General features: G+C 40.2%; 1 protein-coding gene across 1 annotated transcript; it reads left to right on the top strand.

The window, feature by feature from the left end:
• The first annotated feature begins 345 nt into the window (after window positions 1-345).
• On the top strand, window positions 346-23,708 carry rsu1 (Ras suppressor protein 1). Its single transcript, XM_086021462.1, has 9 exons — window positions 346-460; window positions 597-707; window positions 6,332-6,382; window positions 6,917-7,037; window positions 9,812-9,930; window positions 12,274-12,356; window positions 17,865-17,979; window positions 19,795-19,927; window positions 22,560-23,708. The coding sequence occupies exons 2-9, from the start codon at window positions 599-601 to the stop codon at window positions 22,660-22,662; spliced, it is 834 nt and encodes a 277-aa protein (XP_085877588.1). The 5' UTR covers window positions 346-460; window positions 597-598; the 3' UTR covers window positions 22,663-23,708.
• The last annotated feature ends 172 nt before the right edge of the window (window positions 23,709-23,880 follow it).

The following is a 23,880-nucleotide window of genomic DNA, read 5'->3' as shown; positions in this document are numbered from 1 at the left end:
AGTTTAGAGGTGTTTCTGTGAATTTTTGTGCCCCTATCATGTTGTAGCGTAACTTTTTTTCTTTTTTTTTCTCCCACCTCCTTTAATTTATTTCTGTGTATTTTCTGACTGTTATCTTGGCTGATAGCTGTAGTTGTTCTTGTATTTGCACGGGTTACTACAATTTCTCCTTATTTATTAATTTTATATCATCTGGGTTTTACAATAAAGAAGGAGGAAAAAAAACTTGAATCTCGTCTTGTCTTGAATGGGGTCTCTGGTGGGACTGTATGTCTGTGGTCTTGCCTGTGGAGGGCAGCATTACGCTTTTGCCCCGTGAAGCCTGCCAAAACAATTTTGGAAGAAGAACAATGGTCGTGTGCCATATCCTTTTTTGGTATGGTCATTTTCGTTTCTCAAGATAGGCGTAGTTAGTGTTTGACGCGATTAAAAAATTGTTTAATTCCCATCTTCATCAACAGTAAGTTTCGTATTTCCTATTCGCTGTGTTGCCTTGGTTGTATTTGTGTGTGTGGGTCTTTTTTTCTGAGTGTGAGATACGGTATAGCAATGAAATTTGAATGGATTGTTAAACAGTCTCTCTTTTTCATCATCAGAAATGTCAAAGTCATTGAAGAAAATAGTGGATGAGAGTCGGGAGAAGAACCTTCCAGACGTTGAAATGTGTGACAGAGGCATTTCGAACATGCTGGATATACCCGGACTCTGTAAGAATGAATTCGTTTACTCTGCAAGCTCCTTATGAAGTGAAGAAGTAAAATACTACACTGTGTCTCTGTACCGATTACGCCCCTGAAATTTCGGGAAAAATAGCGACTTTGGACCGAAAAGTTTAAATAAGTCAAGGTTAGTGTTATTCCTAAGCAGTACATTTAATATTATTGGAACGTCGTACGGTTATGCATAGTTTAAACATTTACCTTGCGCTACAATGCTCGACAGTAAAAATACACAATACTTCCACCCATCTATTATCCAAACCGTTTATTCTCTTGAATAATTAAATTAAATATATTGCACGTCATCGTCAAATACTTTAAATATTGATGCACGAGCAAATTTAAACCTACCGATAATTGAATACTTTGTATGGCTGATATACCTAAGCTATAACCAATACATATTATTTTTGTTGACTACGAATTTATCTTGTTGCAGCTAAAAATAATAAAACTTTTCAATACTGCTTCTTAAAGGTGGGTGGGTTGGATGATGATATACAAAACTGGTCAGTGACAACATACAGTTGCATGTTTTGCTACTTTCTGAACTCTTGTCACTTTTGTCGCCTACATGAGGCGATGACCAATCTCAATAGCTCTCGTATAGTACCTATTAACTATTTATACCCCAATGACATCTCTCTCTCTCTTTCTCTCTCTCTCTCATTCTCTCTCTCTTTCTCTCTCTTTCTCTTTCTTTCTCTCTCGCTATATATATATATATATATATATATATATATATACATATATATATATATGTATTTGTATATATATATATATATATATACATATATATTTGTGTATATATATATATAAATATACAAATATATATATATATGTATATATATATATATATATATATATATATATATATATGTATATATATATATATATATATATATATATATATATATATAAATATACAAATATATATATATGTATATATATATATATATATATATATGCATATATATATATATATATATTTATATATACACAAATATATATATATACACATATATATATATATATATATATGTATATATATATATATATATATATATATATATGTATATATATATATATGTATATATATACATATATATATATGTATATATATATATATATATTTATATATACACAAATATATATATACACATATATATATATATATATGTATGTATATATATATATATATACATATATATATATATATATATATATATATATATATATATATAATGTGCCCTGCGACTGGCTGGCGACCAGTTCGGGGTGTAGTCTGCCTTCGCCCATTGACGGCTGGGATAGGCTCCAGATACTCCCCTATCCTGTATAGGATAAGTGGTTTGGAAGATGACATGACATGACACATATATATATATATATATATATATATATATATATATATATATATATATATCTATCCATCCACCCATCCATCCATCCATTATCGATACCGCTTATCCTCACAAGGGTCGCGGGGCGTGCTGGAGCCTTTCCCAGCTGTCTTCGGCAGCAGGCGGGGGACACCCTGAATTGGTTGCCAGCTAATCGCAGGGCACACAGAGACAAACAGCCGGACTCACAATCACACCTAGGGGCAATTTAGAGAGTCCAATCAACTTACCATGCATGTTTTTGGAATGTGGGAGGAAACCAGAGTACCCGGAGAAAACCCACGAAGGCACGGGGAGAACGTGCAAACTCATTACAAACTAATTTAAATAGGCGTGCTTGCCAGCTGTGGGCAGAGAGAGTCGGGCTGGTAGCCGTAATTTTTGTTGACCGATAAACGCTACACTTCTCTAAACGCTACGCTTTGCTTTGCTACACGCAACCATCCACAGTTTCATTATATCATATTGTACTACCATCGAACCATCCGTGAAAGTCACAGTTTATTAAAACCATTTAAAGCGCAATTAAGTCATCCATACCGCCTATCCTCACAAGGGTCGCGGGGCGTGCTGGAGCCTATCCCAGCTGTCATCCACACTCACAATCACACCTAGGGGCAATTTAGAGTGTTCAATCACCTTACCATGCATGTTTTTGGAATGTGGGAGGAAACCGGAGTACCCGGAGGAAACCCACGCAGGCACGGGGAGAACATGCAAACTCCACACAGGGAGGCTGGAGCCGGGATCGAACCCGCGACCTCTGAACTGTGAGGCGGACGTGCTAACCAGTCGACCACCGTGCGCCTCTCAACTTTGTTTCTTAACTTATATTCCACAAATGAAAAATTAATCATAATGTCGTGTTTCAACTAGTGGGCCTGCTGGGAACATATTCTTGAAAAAAATATGTTATGGTTGACTTCCGCTTTAAGTTCCTCTCGCAGCTCATACACACACGCCAGCATCTTGCCTCGCGACGACCATTGGACCTCCGTATGAAACAGCATGGCTTTATGCTCCGCTCCCATTTCTTCACACAAAGCCGCGAATATGCGACTTTTCACAGGTCGGGACTTCATGAAGTTTACCATGCGCACAACATCATCCAACACTGCTAGGAACGAGGTCTGCTGGTAAAGTCTTGGCTACGAGGGCTTCACGGTGTAAAAAACAGTGCGTAATGATCACATCTGGGTTTTTTTCTTTCACTCTGCTTACAAAGCCTTTGGTGCGCCCGACCATGGCTGCAGCTCCATCAGTGCAGACACTCATGCAGTTTTCCCACTTAAGTCCTCATTTTTCCAGATATTCGGATGTGACCCGAAAAATTTCCTCTGCTGTTGATTTTCCTGGCAAAGCCTTGCAAAATAGAACGTTTTCTCTCATTTTGTCTCAGTCTCCGTATACAAACACACATGCCCACTTATATCCGTAGATTCATCAAGTTGCAACGCAAATTTGTTGCACAAAAACCACACTTTTGATGTCAGCAGACATATCATCAATACGTCTGGAAATTGCGTTAGCTGAGAGAGGGACTTTGGCTATTTCTTTAGTCGCTTCGGGTCCGAACATCTCATTTACAATGGCTTTGCAGGCTGGAATTATTAATTGCTCTGCCACAGTGTGGGACTTTTTTCATTTGGCCTCAAGTTCAGCGACGTGGTAGCTAGCTTTAAGGGCTCTCTCGTTTACCTTTGCGTTTTTTCTCATGAAAGTTGCTTGTTTCTCCATGTGTTCACGCAGGCGAACAAAATGCTCCACATTTTTGTTTTGAAGTGAAGGTTGTTTTGTTTGAAGATGGCGTTTAAGATTACTTGGGACCATATAGCACTGTTGGAGAGCTTTTCACCACATACCAAGCACAACGGAGTTGGTGCCGTTGCATCTCCGCTAAAAGTAAATCCAAATGCAAGATAGCTTTTGTTGTATTGCCTCGTGCCAGAAACTTTGCTGGACGTTTTTGCTTTCTTTTGACCTCCACTCATACTAGGGCTTCATCTGCATCTGGATTTTGTCCAGGCTCCAGTTCAGAGTCAGCAATTTTCCTCTATGCATCATTGTCACTGTCATCCTGCTCTCCACCTGTCGCTGCATCCATGCGTCATTAATTCGCTTGTCTCTACACAAAGACAATTAGCTACCTGCTGCTGCTGCTATCTGCAGGCATGGAAGAGCAGTACAATGTAGTAACTACATGATTACGCTGCCAGGTGCTGGACCTCTCAGGCACACAAATTAGATAAATTCCCATGGCACACCTGACTTGTGTGCCGCGGCACAGTGTTTGAGAAACACTGTTATAGCCCACACTATCTACGTTGTTAAATATGCTCATTACAAGTTAACTTAACCAGCTACAGTATTGGTAGAAAATTTTGCATTTTCCTTTTAAAGTGGTGAAATCATTATTAATTCAATTAATCCCTTCTTTGTGTTACTATACTTTCACTGCACTTGACAGGTAATCCTGGAACTATAGGACCCAGTTCAATATGAACAAAACAGATAGGAAAACAACAAATGATTTACTTTCCTTGGTACTCCACCACTCCTTTCTGGTGCATAAAACGTAGCCACTTCACAGTCTCGCTGACGCTGTATGGAAATTCCAGCAACTTGCGCAGTCAAATTGACGAACAGCCGCTACAAAAAGAAAGAGACGTGTTATAAAGACTGTCTCCCTGAGTATTTGCTCTCCTTACTTCTAGTAACCATTAATTGCTTCAAAGTTTTTGCTGTTGGCTGAAAATGGCATCGCAGTTGCTCAGGGCTCAGGTAACGACCAAACATGACTCAGCTTCAGAAAATAGGTAACATTTTATAAATCAGAATGCCATGTTTAGACTAGTGGGGCTGCATAGAATATATTATGGTAAATTAAATTTTGGGGTTGACTTTCACTTTAAGTGAAGTAATACATATGTAGTACCATTCCTTGCTTGCTGTGATGGCAAGTGTGCTAGGGGCTTGAGCTAAGTAAATAATTCTGTGAGTGATTTATTCTTTGAAGCATTAACCGTCTTTCTACCCTTAAAGCCTGGAGAGCATATAGGTAATTTTCTTTTTTTCTTTTTTTTTAATCAAATTTTTGTTCTCTTAACCAATGAAATGCATCAGAATATACACGTGACTGTGTCGTGAGCCCGTAGAGGATGTTCTGGAATTCTTTGGAGTCATAATGACGGATGCCATTGATCGCAGGAGCTTTGGACTTTGTGTTGAATTTCTGGGAAAACTTCAGGTTTTCAACGGTAATTCCAAAGACGACCTTAGGTTTAGGGGAGCTGTTGAGCCTGGCGCTTTAGGCTTTAATGGGTTGATGTAATTAAATATACAGGAAAGCACTCATGCGCAGTCCCGCACTAATGTTCCTGACAGAATTTTCACAATAGGAAAATTAACATAAATTGTTCAGGAAGTGGCGGCACGGTGGTCAACTGGTTAGCATGTCCGTCTCACGGTTCAGAGGTCGCGGGTTCGATCTCGGCTCCGGCCTCCCTATGTGGAGTTTGCATGTTCTCCCCGTGCCTGCGTGGGTTTCCTCCGGGTACTCCGGTTTCCTCCCACATTCCAAAAACATGCATGGTAAGGTGATTGAACACTCTAAATTGCCCCTAGATGTGATTGTGAGTGCGGATGACAGCTGGGATAGGCTCCAGCACGCCCGGCGACCCTTGTGAGGATAAGCGGTATGGATGACTTAATTGCGCTTTGAATGGTTTTAATAAACTGTGACTTTCACGGATGGTTCGATGGTAGCACAATATGATATAATGAAACTGTGGATGGTTGCGTGTAGCAAAGCAAAGCGTAGCGTTTAGAGAAGTGTAGCGTTTAGCGGTCAACAAAAATTACGCCTACCAGCCCGGCTCTCTCTGCCCACAGCTGGTAAGCACGCCGATTTAAATTACCCGGCATTCACTACTGACGACATGTGACCCAATCACCAGCCCGTTACCATAGCAACCAAAACAGCACGTGACATAACTCAATTATGGCGCCAACAAACTTGATGAAGTTTCTTCTAACAATTCATACTAAAAAATAAACTAAAGCATGTATCATTCCTGCTGATATCGTGTCGGACGATATCGGTATCGGACAGTAGTCTTCCGCAATATCGGTATCATATCGGAGGAGAAAAAAAAGTTTCAGGACAACTCTAAAAATTATTATTGATTTTATGTTCCTTTTCTTTTTTAGTCACTTTGTCCAACATCACTCAACTGGTCTTGAGTCACAACAAGCTGACAGGTAAGCCATGTATAAAATATTGTATGTGTTTAATGCAATGTTGTTTGTACTTTTATTTGTTATAATGTCATGATACATTTTACCAATGCACAATCGGAGCGAACGCTCCACCCGCTACGCCATGAGCTGGCATGACTGTTGAGGAATGAACATGCCACGTCCTCTTGGAAAACTGCCAATCAAGTCAATTTTACTATAGAATCACTTGCACTTCATAATTTATTAACTCATTCGGTACCAGACATTTTCAGACCCTCATTTACCCTATTGTTTGAATAGATGGGGTTTAAACTATTAGTAAAGACACTTGTAATCACTATTATAAATGTCATTTATTCATGCAAATTAAGTGTTCATGGTGGTGCTCTGTCCCCTCAAAATAGGGAGGGTCCACTGTACTAGATTTAAGATATTTTTGATTCATGCTCATTTGATTTATCCTAATTTAGAATTGACTTTCTCCTTTTACGGGTTTTAGAATGAAAGATATGTCTGTGACCGACAATATTCATTTGTCTTTCTACTGTTTTCCAGTGGTGCCTGCTAACATCTCCGAACTGAAAAATCTGGAGGTTCTTAACATGTTCAACAACCAAATTGAAGAGCTACCAACTCAAATTAGCAGTCTTCAGAAGCTGAAACACCTTAATCTTGGGTACATTACACATGCATGTTTCATACAACACATGCTTCTTTTTATCGACTATTCTCTGCCTCATTTGCACATAATTGTATAGCCATTATTCAGGGCACAATAACCTTGAAAATACCATTCAATTGCAAAGGGGCATTCATAAAATCTTCAATCTTCATTCATATTTTGGGACGTGTTCAATCTACTTGATGTGCATATCACAGGTGTCTAAAACTAAAACTTTTTTCACATACACAATATCACCATTTCTCTCAAACCATTCTAAATCTGTGATAGTCAACACTTCTTCTTTACCAGAGCTATTGCTCGTATATTGAATGTTAATTTCTCTAGCATAAGCCGTTTCCAAAGGCGTTTCAGAGAATTTGGCAGTACATCCAACCAGCCTCACAACCGCAGACCACGTGTAACCACACCAGCCCAGAACTCCACATCTAGCATGTTCGCCTCAAAGCAGTTGCCGTGGCAACGTACAGTTAGCCAATAAAACATTGCTGATTTTGAGTTCCTAAACAAAGCATGAAAACTCATGAAACTTTGCAAACATATCAGGCCTGGCAAAATCCCCAATATTTTATTAGTTTATTGTGCAATTTTAAAAAATTGGCTCACCAGCAAAATTTTAACAAAGCAGCCCCGGTATGTTTCATCCTCGACCTACGAAAATTTGGTGGTGTATGTAACAGGCCAAGACCTACAAAATAGTCTCCTGAAGGCATATGCTGAACCTTGAATCTGAACAGGTCCAGAGATTTCTCACATTTTATAAAAGCCCAGGCCTGAACACATCTATGCACTTATTTTTCATCACCACCTACTAGCTAAAGCAAATATATATTTCATTCTTTTATGTTTTTTCTCCTTGCAGTTTGACCAGATTTAGCTCATATTTGTTCATAAAAGTTTCTGTCCTTCATCATGTTGCGACACAAAGTTTGAGAATTTTTGCAAAAACCTGTTGGCATGGCAACACGCCATTCAACAAGAAAACAACACTACTTTGAGGATGTAAACATGCACAAAAACTCATGAAACTTTGCAAACACATTAGGCTTGGCAACATTATCAATATTTTGTTAGATTATTGTGCAATTTTAAAAAAAATGGCTCAACCATTCGTAATAACAAAGGAAACTTGGCATACACATCATGCTTGGCAAAGTAATCACAATTTTATTGGTTTATTGTGGGATTAAAAAAAGAAATGGCTTGGTTGCGCCCACTTAATTTTTTTAACAAAACTGCCCCGGTTAACTTTTCACCATGCTATACCAAAAGTTGGTGGCATATGCACTTCAGTCCAAGATCTACAAAAAGTCTCTAGAGCACTGCTCTAAACTTAACAAGAAGTCAAAATCATTTTTAATTTCCTTTCAAATTTGGCCTAATTTTTGCCATTTTATAGATGTCATATTTTATCAGTTGCTTTTAATCTGCTGTACTTTCTAGTGCACATTTAAAAAAACAAATAAATTCAAAAAAAAAAATTCCAATGCCAATGTGCTAGTATCCCAACGTGCCAGTACCCCAATTTTGCCAGGGCTACGAGGGTCCTTTATAGGTGTTTACAGCTGTTTATATTATCACTGGTGTCAGGCCAAAACCTCATAAGTCACATTTTGGTGAATTTCATATTTTTTCAAAAATCTATACTACCGCTCAGTCCACATGCACGGTTATTTTTACACATTATTGACCAATCAAAATTGTTGAAAATGGCTTGCTCTTTTTCACGATGCAATGCTAATAATTGAACAAACTTGCAGTTTTTGGGGTCTCCTGAAAAGTGACTATTTTGGAGTTACAAGGTTTTGCCCCAATGTCAGTGTTATATTAAAAAAGAAAAAGATACGGTTAAAATAGGAATGCGCATTGTTTAAGTTCAAGTTTATATGTGTCTCTCTTGTATGTCTCCTGATATTGTGCTAGATGCTGGTAATACTTGGATAGGAGACCGCTCGGGAAAAACAGGTGTATCCGTTTGTTCTTTAAATCTGTACCAATTTATTATAAAAAAAAGAAATTGTAAATATTATTGTACAATACAATATGTGAACTGTCTGTACTGTATTATTATTTCTTGGCAGTGGGCGAAAATTGATTTTTCGTCTGTGTGAAAGCTTCCGTGCATTTCATGGGCTATAGTTTGCAATGTTGCCATATAGTGCAACTTAGACTGATATACGGAGGTGATTAGTGACCTAGGAGCAACTCGGCAACGCGGTCAGGTGCACTAGTAACCAGCTCAATCTGTTGCTAGCTAGCTGCTTCAGTGTAAGAAACACAGAGCTTCCCTCGACCTCCGAGCCCAGTGACGCTTTTGGGGACCATCTTGTGGTTCATTGTCTTCTAATACCTTATTTTGATGGATGTCTCGCCTTTCGAGTCTCGGTTTTGCTATTCAACATGTATTATAACGAGGCGCAAACAATTTATTTTGATGGGAAAACAGCAACGCAAAACCGCTTATTTTGAGCCTTGAATAGTCATGTGCCAATTGAGTGCGCCAATGCAGTCTGTGGGGATAGTGCATTGTGATAGTGATAGTCTAAGTTGAGGCGTGGCTCATCGGTGCCTCACCTATCATTTTTTTCAGTGTTTGAACATGAAAAATTGAATAAAATTTAGCACAGACGGTCAGTGAACATAATTATTTCTGTGTGATTTCTATAACTGATTCTCTATTCCTAAAGGATGAGATGGTTGGTGTCAAATACTGTTTGCTTGTGCTTCCTTGTATCTGTGGTAAAACAATTGCTGAAATTTGTGCACAGAATGAACCGCCTTTACAACTTGCCCAGAGGTTTTGGTTCTTTGCCAGCGCTTGAAGTTTTGGACCTCACCTACAATAACCTGAGTCAAAATTCCTTGCCTGGAAACTTCTTCTATCTCAGTGAGTGAATACACATGCAAGCACAAACATTTGTCATTAGGGGACATAGCTTGTCAAAAAAAATAACCAAAGCAGGATGAGTGACTGTAACAACAACAAAACAAAAAACATTTAATTGGGAGACGAGTCATCATATCAAGTCTGTTTGTGTAAATTCCCTTGGTTTAGACACTTTGAGGAAAATAGTATGTTTTTCTGTAAAGTGTGTGAAAAAGAAAGCTACCTATAGGGCTACACAATAAATTGAAAAAAATCTCAATATCGCGACAATGACCTATGCAATATGCATATCACAAAGACATGCAATAATTTTCTTGTGGAATTGTATGCTTTTATCTGAATTCGACCAGTCAGATGCATACTTAAATGCACATCGCCACCCAATTGTTTGACATTATCTATGGGAATTACCAGAGCTGGGCAGTCCGTCCGTCCAGGACCATTTTTTGTACAGAGGACGGGGGCGACAAGTTTTAAATATGGGTCGGACTAAGCAAGGGCGGAGGTGGATTTTAGTCTGGCCCACTAATTGTCCCTCATGAGTGTGACATGGTCACAAAGTTCATCTCAACCGACTCAGCGCAATGGGCAAATGACAAAAATTGCCTCAGAACACTTCAAACGCCCCACTAGCTACCCAACTGCGCTGGAGATTTTTCAACAGGAGATACAGCGCGACTATGACAAGTGATGAGACCCAAGTAGCGCGAGCTGTGTCAGAACCAACATCGGCGAGTGACGTCAGCATGTCGCTTGACTGTCCGCTGCTGGAGGAGTACGTAGCTTTAGTTGTGCTAAAGCTAATGCAAATAAATATTCAGTCACTGCATGTTCTCTTCTACGGAGCCGCCTTCATTAATTGTCTGCACAGCGCTTTTCATGTGCTTACCAGTAGTCACATTGCACATGCATATTCTGCCCTCTAGTGGTTCAACATGTAATACCATGGAGAATGCCAAAGGAGTCAGCCATTCAAAAAATGAAAACATCTTAAGTTAAAACGCAAAAGTTTTGCAATAAAACGCAATTATATTGCGTTATTACTCAATCTTAAATATTACCTTGATGTCGTCTGGTTTGCTCCAGTCGGCATCATCATCATCTTCATCATATCACGACAGGCTTTTGTTGCAGCTAAATGCTATCTTGGTTAAACAACTGTAAACAATTCAATCCACTCACGATACTCCCAGTTGGTAAGTGGATGTGCACAGGAAAATAGCCAGCTAATGATCTTTAAATAATGCTTATCAGAAAACAGAGTTTTTAGTTTTTTTTTTGGGAGGCGGCGGGATGTGGGGGAGGGGTGCAGACCGACAAAATGCAAGGACGGAAGCGCTTTTAAAGGATGAGGACAGAGGGGTACCTACGTCACAGACGGAGGACAGACCGGCAAAAAGGGTCAAGTGCCCAGCTCTGGGAATTACAATTAACTAGCTAAGACCACATTGAGCGTTCTTATGTTGACGCATGAAAAAAAAAATACTTCTTTCTTTAGATGATAAAAAATGTATTTCTTGAACTCATTAAATGCCAGCCACTTACCTGTCAAGTTGTACATTTGTACAGGTGGAAACACCTTTTAAAACAAGTATGCCGTATATTGCTGATTTCCGTTCGTGACAGCAGCCATTTGAAAATACATGTGTAATGTGTAAGATTATATACAGATATGTAAAGGCAAATTACAACTTTTGTTGACAGATATACAGCCATTCGTAGCACGCTCCTGAGTGCCAGCCCTTTTAGAGGATTTTGACCCATCTTTGAAGGCCCGCTCTTCTATGGCTATATAGACATGGAACCTACCAAAAGAAAGAAAAGACTCTTGTCTTTCATCAGAAAAAAGTTTATTCCAAGCGTTTGTCATTCTTCAGTAATCTGCAGTCGAACATAGGCAATTTAATTGAAAATCTTCTTTCTGGGGAAAAAAACCCAACTGAAATCAAGGGCTTTGTGAAAAGACATATTTCAAGTATAACTTCAACTTTGACATCAATATTTTTTGCTTTTATGACAGCTCAAATATATAAACAGTACTTATCTTATTTAAAAAAAAAATCTGAAAAGGCAATTTTGATGGCCAAAAACAATGTATTTTCAAGTATATATTTACAATTTTAACATTTGCCCAAAATGTTTGAACATTGTGCTATATACAAGTGTGTTCACGTGTGTGCGTGCGTGCGTGTGTCTTTGTGTGTGGATATTAATACTAGATCCTGGATTCTACTAATACTGGGTCCTTTGGATTTGCAAAACAGTACTGGAATATGATTACAGGCTTAGGGTTACGCTAACCCTAAACCTAACACACAACTAACGTTGATGATTGTATTGCAGCAACTCTTCGTGCTCTATATCTGAGTGATAATGATTTTGAAGTCCTGCCAGCTGACATTGGAAAGATGACCAAGCTGCAAATAGTAAGTTAATGGCAAAATCAATTCTGTGAAACTTTGGCATATTGAGCCATTGAACAGTCCAGTAACATGTGGGTTTGTTCAACTACTTTTAATGAGCAGCCGATTGTTGGTAACTACTTTTGCTGCGATTTATGTAAATCGCAGGTGAACAGTGTTGCAATGTGTCAAATGTAACGACCATTCTGATTACAAAGCAAGATGTGAGTAGTCACCGCCATTACCATTACAGTCTTACAGTATATCGCTGGAGTCGGGCCAAAGCCTTGTACCTCTGAAATAGTCACTTTTCAGGAGAAAATGGCAAGTTAGTTCAACCATTGTCATTGCATCATGAAACAGAGCAAGCCATTTTAAACACTTTGTCACACACAAACAAACACAAAAGTAATACCCAGATGTGTGGACATACCAAAAATTTTACCAAATATTTTTGAAAAAATATGAAATTCATCAAAATGTGAGTTTTTGGTGTGAGGTTTTGGCCCAACACCTACATCATATATATTGTGTGATAAAATGTAGGGCTGCCACAAATGATTATTTTGCGACTCGCAGTACAACAGTAGTTGCGATTAGTCCACTAATCAGATCATATGTAAATAGCGTTCACTAATCAGATCATATGTAAATAGCGGCATATGTCACCAGCAAGCAGCCAATCTTGTATGACCATCATTATCTTACAGCTTGAATTGTTTCAAGGAACAGACCGGTTACATTTCATTTTCCAGCATTAGATGAGTGATTGTGTTTAAGGATTAAATGTGCAAACTTCATTGGCATCTGATTTCTGAAAGTATTAGAACGAAACTCGCAATATTTTGGAAAATAGTCACGTTAGAAGCGTTAATATGCGTCTGCATATTAGTGAGGCAATGTTTCCGACATGACCGTCTTCCAAAATATTGCGAGTTTCATTCTAATATTTTCAGTCGACCATGTTTTTTGCTCACAAAGTGTTGGAACGTTGGTCACTGAGGAAAATATGGACAGGCGTCTTACAACGTGGCTTTAATACCAAATATTGCGAGTTTAGTTCTGATATTTTGAGAGAACAATTATCACATGCACACATTAATTTTGGTGATAATCGGTTATGTGTTACAGATGTAAAATTGTGATGGAAGTCACATTGGAGGCTTGCAGGCTGACTGTATTGTCAGCCATTCCGCTGTTAATAGCTCTTTTTTTCCAGAGCATGAAACCTGACTGTAGGAGTGATATCTAAATTACGGGAATACTTGGCGATGCCATCTGGCATTTTTACAGCACAATAGACCGGTAAGCAAGTCCGAAATTAACTAACTAGTCTAGTGAGGCAGTGACGTCACAGGGATTACGTGAAGCGTCCAAAATGTCTAGTATAGCTGCGTACATACAGGGTATGTCATTGTTTTGATACTCAATAGGCTGAAACTTTTTTTCAGAAAATCAGATGCCATTGATGTTTGCACTTTTATTCCTTATACACACTTAAGAGGGATGTAACGATTCATGAAAAATGTATTTAAAATCTATTTGACTCATTAAGGCCTAAAAAGCGCTCGGCGAAACATCTCTCAAAGGCCTAAGGGCGACTTTACAATCAAGAAGTTCCGACAACTTGGGCTCTGGTATCCGTCCTCTTGTGAGGGTTTGGACTAGGGATGGGAATTTCGACTAACTTGCCCGCCGACTAGTCTCAAATTTTAGTTGCGACTAGTCGACTAGTCTATAAGGAAGAAAACTTGAATTTTAATACATGTTGAATTCAAAGTTTAGATTGCAAATGTTGTGTGTATTTAGGGGCTGTTTTAGCCCTAATATTAAGGACAGTTTGTTAATTTAAATTCTATTGATGGAACAACAACTGACTGAATAAAGGTGAACAATTGAAAGAGAAATACATTTCTGATGCATTTTCCAATGCAATGCATGGTATTTATTATGAATAATGTAATGAGTAACGGTACCGACTCCCAGTCCAGCAGTGTCTCATTCGCTAGCACCATGTTAGGCTAGGTTCACACCGCAGGCAAATGCGACCCAGATAGGATTTTTTTACCCTTATGCGACCTGTATCAGATTTTTTTATGACATTCTGATCGGCTCAATTCCGATTTTTTCAACTGCGACCTGGGTCGCTTTCATATGTGGTCCTAGATCGGATACGTATCCGATCTTTTCGAATGCGTTCGCGTTCTGAACGGCCAGGTCACATATACTGTATACGACATTGACGAGCCCAAGATACGCTCCGTGCAAGCGGGGGGAAAGTGCTGGCAGCAGGGGGATCGAATCTGCAAAGTTGTTTTGAGTAACACTATTGACTTTATCCATCCATCCATCCATTATCTGTACCGCTTCTCCTCACAAGGGTCGCGGGGCGTGCTGGAGCCTATCCCAGCTGTCTTTGGGCAGTAGGCGGGGGACACCCTGAACTGGTTGCCAGCCAATCGCAGGGTATTGACTTTATATTTTACTTTAATTTAATCCCACTTGAAACGTGAAGCCTAAAGTGGACATTTATGGCGATCGTAGTAATTCAGCCACGGCTCAGATAGATTGATTTTTTAAGCACGGTTATGACGTGACGTCATTTTTAGCGATGTTTCCGTGAAATGAGATAATAAAGCCTCGCCTCATAATTTCCCCCAAATACTGTATTTATTTCTACCTGCTACCTAATCACTTGACTGTATAAATGCCCTGACACGTTGGACCACATTTACTTCCGCAAACACAACGTCGGGTGTGACGTCGTCTCTTCTGCTGCGCAGGCGGGCCACTTTGACGACGCATGTGTTCATACAGCAGACAAGACAGAGGTTGCATTTTTAATGTAATAAGAAAACTTACACAAAAAAAAAATAGATTTTTTCGTGGGGGGGGGGGGGGGGGGGGGGAGCAATTCTCTCTCTTGGTGCTCAGCATGTTTGCAGAGGCCGAGGCAGAGACGTGTGGGACACAAAGATGCGTGATACTTAATGCCGCGTTTATGTCGCGACTAGTAAAATACAAAAATAATAAATCGTAGACGGTTAAACGACTAGTCGCGCACACCCCTGGTTTGGACACTTTTCCACTTTGGAGTTGCCCACGGTGAGAGACACAGAGCAGGTGTGGGCATACGTATTGCCCCCCCCCCCCTTAACTCCTGTTCATTGGGGTTCACTGTGGTGGAAGAGAGGGTAGCCTCCTTCCGCCAAACAGCAGTTAAGAGTACCCACTCTTTTTGGAGTTCTTGGAAGGAGTGCTGGTGAGTTCTCCTTCTGGGGACTCCATCATTTTGCCAGGTGACTTCAGTGCTCACATGGGCAATGACAGTGCTACCTGGAGGGGCGTGATTAGGAGGAACGGCCCCCGATCAGAACCCGAGTGGCGTTCTGTTACTGTACTTAAGTGCTCATCACCATGTTAAAATATAAGGGTGTCCATTTGTGCACTTGGTACCAACACATCCTAGGCCACAGTTCGAAGATCAACTTTGTGGTTGTGTCATCGGATTTGCGACCGCATGTCTTGGACTCAGGTGAAGAGAGGGGTGGAGCTGTCCACTGCACACCACCTTGTGGTGTGTTGGCTTTGAGGTCAGATGCCAATCCTACCTGGCAGACCCAAACGTATTGTGAGGGTTTGCTGCGAACATCTGACAGAATCCCCTGTCAGAGAGAGTTTCAACTCCCACCACCGGCAGAACCTCGCCCACGCAAGGTCTACAAGTAGCTGTTGGACCGCAATATTTTCTCCTCTCCGTGTGCGTGAGTCTTGTAAGGCAGTGCAAACTCTCGGTGCAACAAGCATCTTTGACTGCTGATTGGCTGTTGTTGACTGCACGAGCAACCCATTAGATGGTGCTGTGGGCGGGTCATTGCCGGAGAGCGTCACAGCCACAGACTCAGGCAACAGAAACATGTGCTGTGGCTATCAGAGCCAAAATAACTCAGTTTTTAATCAATCGCATATCGGCCATAGGATTTATAAAAAAAGGCAGATGCTGATAATCGCCAAAATGCCAAATATAGACCCTGATAATCGGCTCGGCCCATAATCGGTCTATCAAGAATACTGGTACAAGCTGTATAGTTTTATCAAAGTTGACTGTACTATCATCTTAACTGTCTTTATTATTAATTTATATTGATATAGGCTACCTTAAAGAATTCAAGCTGTATCCTTATACAATACAGTGCAATTTTATTTGTATAGCGCATTTCACAACAGCTACAGCTGTAACAAAGCACTTTACATACAAACAATAAGAGAGCCATAATACAACAAAATGGAATCAATAAATTAACATAAAACACTAGATACAACAGACACCGGAAAAGAGATGAAAATTTCAGGTCGGATCAAAAGGTAGAGAATGAAAATGTATCTTCAACCAGGTTTTAAAAGTGGACAGAGAGGGGGCTTGCCTAACATCCAATGGGAGGTCATTTCAAAGGGAAGGACCAGCAGCCGAAAAGGCTCGATCCCCTCTGAGGCTCCACTTGGTCCTCGGTACCTCGAGCAGAGCCTGGTCCGCAGACCAGAGGCTGCAGGAAGATGCATAGGAGTGGAGGAGCTCGGAGAGGTACGCCGGGGCGAGGCCATTTAATGATTTAAAGACGAATAGGAGAATCTTAAATTGAACCCTAAAATGCTATGGGAACCAGTGAAGGGAGGCCAGAATTGGGGTCATGTGGTCCGTCTTCCGAGCTCCATTCAGGATGCGAGCAGCAGCATTTTGGACCAAGTGGAGACGTTTGAGAGAGGACCGGCCGACTCCAAAATGAAGTGCATTACAGTAATATAGCCGAGATGTAAGAAAGGCATGGATGACTGTTTCAAAGTGCTGATGGGAAAGGAGGGCCTTTACCTTAGCCAGCTGTCTAAGGTTAAAGAAGATGGACTTGCTGGTGCGATATGCCGTGATTTACATATGATCAGATTATTGCGACTACTTGGCGATTAGTCGACTAGCAAAGTTCGTGGCAACCCTTGTCGCAAGTTACCGTGAGTTAGCACGTGCACTCTTGCTTTTTGATGTCAACCATGGGCATTAAAAAAAAAAAAACGTGTTTTGGTTGTTAATAAACGTGAGTTTGCTGACTAATGCCTCCATAATCCATAGCAGACCCAACGAGCCACGAGAGTGACCAACATCCGGACGAGGGAAAACGAAGTCCAAAAGTTTTTTTTCCTCATCAAAGGGTGTTATTGAGCCTTACTTTGTCTGGTTCTTCACCTAGCACCTGTTTGTCATGAGTGACCCTGTCGGGAGCACAAAGCCCCAGGAAGTTTAGCTCAGAGGATCGTTGAAAACACACAAACTCCTCCACCACCATTAGGTGATAGCTCATTGAAGGTGATTGAATATGTTACGTTTTTAAAAAGTTTTATGGTACCCATACAAGTTCACATTATAACAGTTTGATAGTGTCACTTCCACCCTCACGATTGTTTGATGTAAGACCATACAAATGTTAGTCTTTTGTCTATGTGATGATTTTAAATAACTGAATACATTTTCCCCCTACCCAGCTGAGTTTACGGGACAACGATCTGATCTCACTGCCAAAGGATATTGGGGAGTTGGTACAACTCAAGGAGCTTCACATCCAGGGCAATAGACTGACTGTACTACCTCCGGAGCTTGGTAATGACCAGACTGATCTGACCATTTACTGCCAATGTCAATGGCAATTTAGCATGGATATACGTATATATATATATATACATATATATATATATACATATATATATATATATATACATATATATATATATATACATATATATTTATATATATATATATATTTACTACTCATAAGTAGGGCACCGAGAATCAAGTGGAACTGGGAACTGGGATTAACATTCCGGTTTTCCCCAAAATTTAGATGTTGTCAAATGTCGTGCTAAATTTCAATTCTTATTTTGCCATGTGAAAGAATCACAAAAGAATGAGGACCAATAGGAAATGTGTGGGCGCAGTGCGCAGCCTCTCCCTGCGGGCTGAGCTACGGGGCTGGCGCCAGGCAGCTCGTTGGCGGTCCGATGCGCGGCCAAAGTTAGCCGGCTTATTTGTCGTCTCCGGATTTGTCTCGTCTTCGGACCTGCCAGTCCCCCCTGCCAGGCACACGTAGCGACAACCTAGGACACACGCTGGGCCCTTCACGCAGGTCTCCCCAGCTGCTGCGCCTGCAGTGGCAATGGTCACCCTTCACGGGGTCGACAGTCCTGCCCGGGCCGCCTTGGCTGTGAAAGTATGGCTGAACTTTGCTGAAAAATGCTATTAAAATCAAAAGAGGTTGCCCTTCAAATATGATAAAACACCTCTGCAATATCTGCATCTCTCCTGCCTTTAACTACGGCTCCGACGCTCAGCTTGTCACACACACCGCACCAAAGTCAGAAACGACTAAGTACATCCAACATTTTCGCAAAAAGCTGTTGACATGGCAACGCGCTATATGCCAAGAAAACACAGCTACTTTTGAGGGTCTAAACATGCACAAAAACTGATTAAACTTTGCAAACATATTAAGCCTGGCAACATTAACATTTTATTAGGTTATTGTGAAATTTAGAAAAAAAAATTGCTTAACACTCACCCCCACAAATTTTTTAGCGAAGCAAGACCTGGTTGTAAGTGTCACCAAGATATATGAAATTTTGAAGGTAGATGTAACAGCCCAGGACCAACAAAAACGTCTCTTGGAGCCCAACTCTAAACCCTCTAAATTTCCTTTTTTTTTCTCCCTAGCTGCTCGCAGCTCTTGTTTATAGTTTGATACTGTTGATCCATTAAGTGTCACATTGGTCTTATGATGTCAAAATCTGAATAGCATGATGAAGAGGACTCCTAGAAAACCTTGTAAAGTGTGCTTTTCAATGTTCTTATTCATCCTGGACATTTTATTGTCAGGGCATTGAATCGATTGCAATTGGACTGTTCTGGTTGTCTTTGAAGTTTCTCCTCTCATCCGAGAAGGCTTCATCTGTTCATGCAACAACACTTGACCAAACTGGTACACTCTTTTTCTCTTTGTCTGTGTCTTTCCGTGTCTGTCTGTCTGTGGCTGTGTCAGTCTGTGTATGAAATGAGGAAGTCTTCTTGAATGGGAGACGAAACGTCTTAGACAACCACAATAGTCCAGCTGACTACGTTTGACAACTTTTCAGCACATGACGGCTGCACGTTAAACTCCCCCCTTTGGCGCCGATTATTTTTAGGCGCGTTACGGCCCGACAACGAATATTGCCGGGACAAATTTTGTTCAAAGCACGTCCCTGAGCACATTCCATAGCGCTATCAACTGCCCATAGAAGACTATGGTAAACTCCCAACTCGAAGCATCACGCCAATGAATGTTTTAAAGGAAAAATGCTATTTCATGCCTCTTCTTGAAATGCTGAAATCGGAGCCAAAGAAAGTCGACCAAAAAAAAAATGTCCTTTTTTTCATCTTCAGGTAATCTGGATCTGACTGGTCCAAAGCAGGTCTTCAAAGCGGAGAACAATCCCTGGGTCACTCCCATTTCTGACCAGTTCCAACTGGGAGTCTCGCATGTTTTTGAATATGTTCGCTCTGAGACCTACAAATAGTATGTATAAGCACACTGTCACACATTCACATGCATATGATCAGTGTATTTTATGCAATTAATCCGTTTTTACTCATTGGTCTAGCTGCATGACATGCATAAATTAATACGGGTTCGTTTTCTTTTTCACAATTTAAGTCTTTACTTGATCTTTGGCCAAACTATGTCTGTACAGTGGAAACCAGACATCTACATGCACTTGTGTCAGACGTGTTTTTTTTCCTCATTATCTGACATGAAATCAGATTAAACCTTTCCTGTTTTAGGTCAGTTACAAATACAATTTGGTAATACTGTTTTATAAATGCCAAAATAATGAGAAAGGGATTTTGTAAAGACACTTTGTCATTACTTTAACTTTACATACACTCAAATTATGCATTTAAACAATTTGTGAATGGAGATGTTCTCAAAGTTTCCCGTAAACAAGGAATGATTTTAAGAAATGTGTGTGTCCACATGAAAACATGGAAATTCTGTAATACACCCAATTACCCAAACATTGTTGCCCTTCAAGATAATGTGGGATATACTATCCCCACTTGTTGCTGATGGTGGTAGTAAAGGAGCAAAATATTTCGCTGTAAAAGCACTATCATACTCAGGAGCTTTGGCAGCTGGAACCTAACAAGATACAACACCATTGTTGTTGTAAATGCTGGCAGTGGTTATGACGGTGACACAAGAACTCAAATTACCACGTCACTGTCTCAAGGATTTTTATGTTGTAGAGACTGAAATGCAAGTGCAGCGTTCTGGAATCCATCCACACTGGCTTAGTGAAAATGCGTAGATAGATAGATAGATAGCGACCGGGACCGGGAGCAATGCCTGCATTACTGCTGCTAGCCTCTAGGGGCACCACGTCAAAATTTTAGGTTTAAGGAATTTGACGAAAGACCTCATTAAATCAGTCTTGAAATGTGAAGGTGCTACAATAAAATAAGTTGTGAGTTCTTTTAAAATAGAGGTTAATACCTTGACCCAAACACAGAATTCACACTTGACTTCTGTATATGGACAATGTTTATTAACTATAACTAGTGAAACATACAAAAAATACTATGATATGGCAAGCCTAAATAAATGAGGGGAAAAAAAAGAATATCCGAAATAATTGGGAGGTAAGGGAAAAATAGGACGTCTGATAGATGAGCATGAGAAGGTGTAAGGATGACTAGAGTGAAGGTGACGGGTTTTATGAAATGCACAAAGTTTGCTTGCGAGCATTCACTACCAATCTTGTATGCTGAAAAAGCTCTGGCGAGCTGCAAAGTAGTCACTGATGTTTGTTTGATAAGCAAAGTCTCATGTGAGGAGCAGGTGGAAGGACCGTCACTTGTTTGCAGATGGAGGAAATAGAAAGGAAAGAGTACACACAAAAAGAAAAAGGAGGCAGCCAGGACCACCCAGTGGTGATTTTGCTGGCCTTCAAACGAAAGGATGGCAAAGCCGGCGTGTCGCTTCAGCTTTTGCTCCCCAGAGTCGGATTTCGGCTCGTCTGCCACATCTGCGTAGTGACTGGTGGGAAATTGGGAACCCAGATCCTCAGCTTTTGCAGGTCAACCGCTGGAGGTTTCCGGGCGGATTTGGCGCGCGTGGGAGCGCAATCAAAAATGCAGCCAAAAGATTTTAAAAATGAGATGTGGGAGAGACTTGGTTAAGTCGCCCTGAAGAGAGCAACAGGAGAGAGCGTTAGGGGACAAAAGGTCAGACCTTTTATCTTCTTAACAAAAAGGGCGGGGGGAGTGCTGTACACCCCCCAGCTCACGTTTCAGGTGAGCCTCAATTAGTGATATTAAGGTTAGATTTGAGTCTATTGAATTGTCCTGTTTAAAACCTTTGTGCATTTTACAATTTGTAACTGGCATCAATTTTCATGCTTCAACTGGAAACATCTCATTCTGAATGCGTCCTAAGTTTAGGAGCCAAAGATATGAATTTAGACCAAATCTACACTGTTATGTCATAAACCTGACCAGGCAAATGATTTATTACCATTGAGAAGCAGATTCATCGATGCAAAGTTAGCAGGAATATCACAGTAAACAATAAACAAACACACATTCGAATATGTTTCAATTCAAGGTAATTTTGATTGACCAAAAGGAATGGGAAATTTAAAGCTGCAGTTTCCATGTTGACCTCTTGGGGTCAGTCTTTGTCCAGCACTGCCAAGTCAGTGTTTGGCCCCCTGTTGATTGTGTGAGGGTCGATCCGACTTGCCTCTGGGGAAGCGCCAGAAAGTCTGTTTGAAGGCAGTTCGAATCCACAAACGTAGGGGTGATCCAGGTGACGAAGTTTAGGGTTTAAAAAAAATGATCGTTTTCGGGCTCCCAAAATCAGCTGCATTGTCGTCTGTCAATTACTTGACAATTTTGTATTTTTGCACAACCTACTGTAGCTGTGTCATATCATGACAGAGAAACTGTGTGGGTGTTATGAATTTTCATGTCTCCCTCACAGAATAGGTAGATAGTGTATTTCTAGACAAACTATTTACCCGGTTGTTTAATTTCATAATTGATGGCTGGGCAGATATGCCGCACAACCAACTATTTGAATACAAACATTTCAACTATTTATTTCTATTTAATGTCCCCTTAACAAAATGTTATTTTCCTCTCCTCAGTCTCTATGGCAGACACATGCAGGCCAACCCAGAACCTCCAAAGAAGAGCAATGACAAGAGCAAGAAGATCAGCCGCAAACCACTGGCAGCCAAAAACAAATAAAAACCGTAGATGGACGTTTTTGTTGTATTAACCAGCCAGACTCACTGCATGTGCCTTTCAGTAGCCTCATTCAATTTGTATATACATACATATGTACATACATGCACAGGAGGTTCTCAATTTACGAACGAGTTCCGTTCCTACACTGGCGATGTAACCCGAATTTCCGCGTTTTGTCAGATTTCACCGTTGAAGTCGAAATTTATGTCAAAATACTTAATATAAAAAAATGAAAATACATTCAAATAAAAACATAAGATGCTGTACTTACAATTACTGCTGAGAGGTGGATGGAAAAGAAGGGAGAGGAGGGTGAAAAAGGCAAAGACACTGCTGGCGCGCAAACAGACACGATCGAGACACTCAACGTCGTAATTCGAGGACTTCCTGGCTATACTGTATGTATATGTGTTTTTTTTTGTTTTTGTTTTATTATTTGACTTTGAAAAGATAGCTATATAAAAACTATATTCAGATGATCTGTTTCTTATTGATTAATGGGATCACCAATGTTAAGGCTTGTAATTGTAGTTTTTCTCCCATGCATTTGCCTGTTACTAGAAGTTAACTTTTATTGTTCTGCCTGTGTAATAAACTTTATAAATGTAAACTAATCAAATGATATTAGAAAAACAGTAGATCCCTGTATGGTATTTTGCAGGACTTATTCATGAACTTGTGTTGCCCAATTGATGAAATAATAAAAGTCGGGACGTGTAAAACGTAAATAAAAACAGAATACAATGAAAGTTGGGACAGGCATGTCTACCACTATGCTACATCGCCTTTCCTTTTAACAACACTTAAGTGTGCTTGGGAACTGAGTGTTATGACGTGCTGCATCAGTTGCAATGCAGTTGCTATGGTCCTTTTTGTGCTTTGTCCTTTATTATGTCATATAAGCCTGATGATTTCACAGTTTATAAATTTGTTACTCAGTGACAGTTGTCAGTAAATCAAACCTTCGAGTGAGGATTCAAACTCTTCAGTTTCAGATCTCTGTTGTTACTTTGTATTTTCGTTAATAAAGACTTTTTACTCTACAACTTCCGTGTCATGTCTGCGTATGGGTCCAAATCCCGATCCTCACGTGACAGAATGTACTGACCAGTCGTGGACCCAACCGACTCAAACATAATCCATCAAGCCAAAGATGTTACCACCTGCTCCTAACCATCCTTCCACCTCCAATCAGGAAGTGATTGTCTTACCGGCTGC

The sequence above is a fragment of the Filicampus tigris genome, chromosome 21, assembly GCF_054856515.1.
Source record: "Filicampus tigris isolate MCC_2025a chromosome 21, RoL_Ftig_1.0, whole genome shotgun sequence".
In the NCBI taxonomy this organism is placed as follows: Eukaryota; Metazoa; Chordata; class Actinopteri; order Syngnathiformes; family Syngnathidae; genus Filicampus; species Filicampus tigris.
This window is presented reverse-complemented; position numbering and strand designations above follow the sequence as displayed.

Coding starts and splice junctions, on each gene's coding strand:
- rsu1 (XM_086021462.1), top strand. CDS start 599: ATGTCAAAGTCATTGAAGAAAATAGTGGATGAGAGTCGGGAGAAGAAC. Junction 9,931..12,273: donor TGGAAACTTCTTCTATCTCA/GTGAGTGAATAC, acceptor ATTGTATTGCAG/CAACTCTTCGTGCTCTATAT. Junction 17,980..19,794: donor TGTACTACCTCCGGAGCTTG/GTAATGACCAGA, acceptor TTTCATCTTCAG/GTAATCTGGATCTGACTGGT.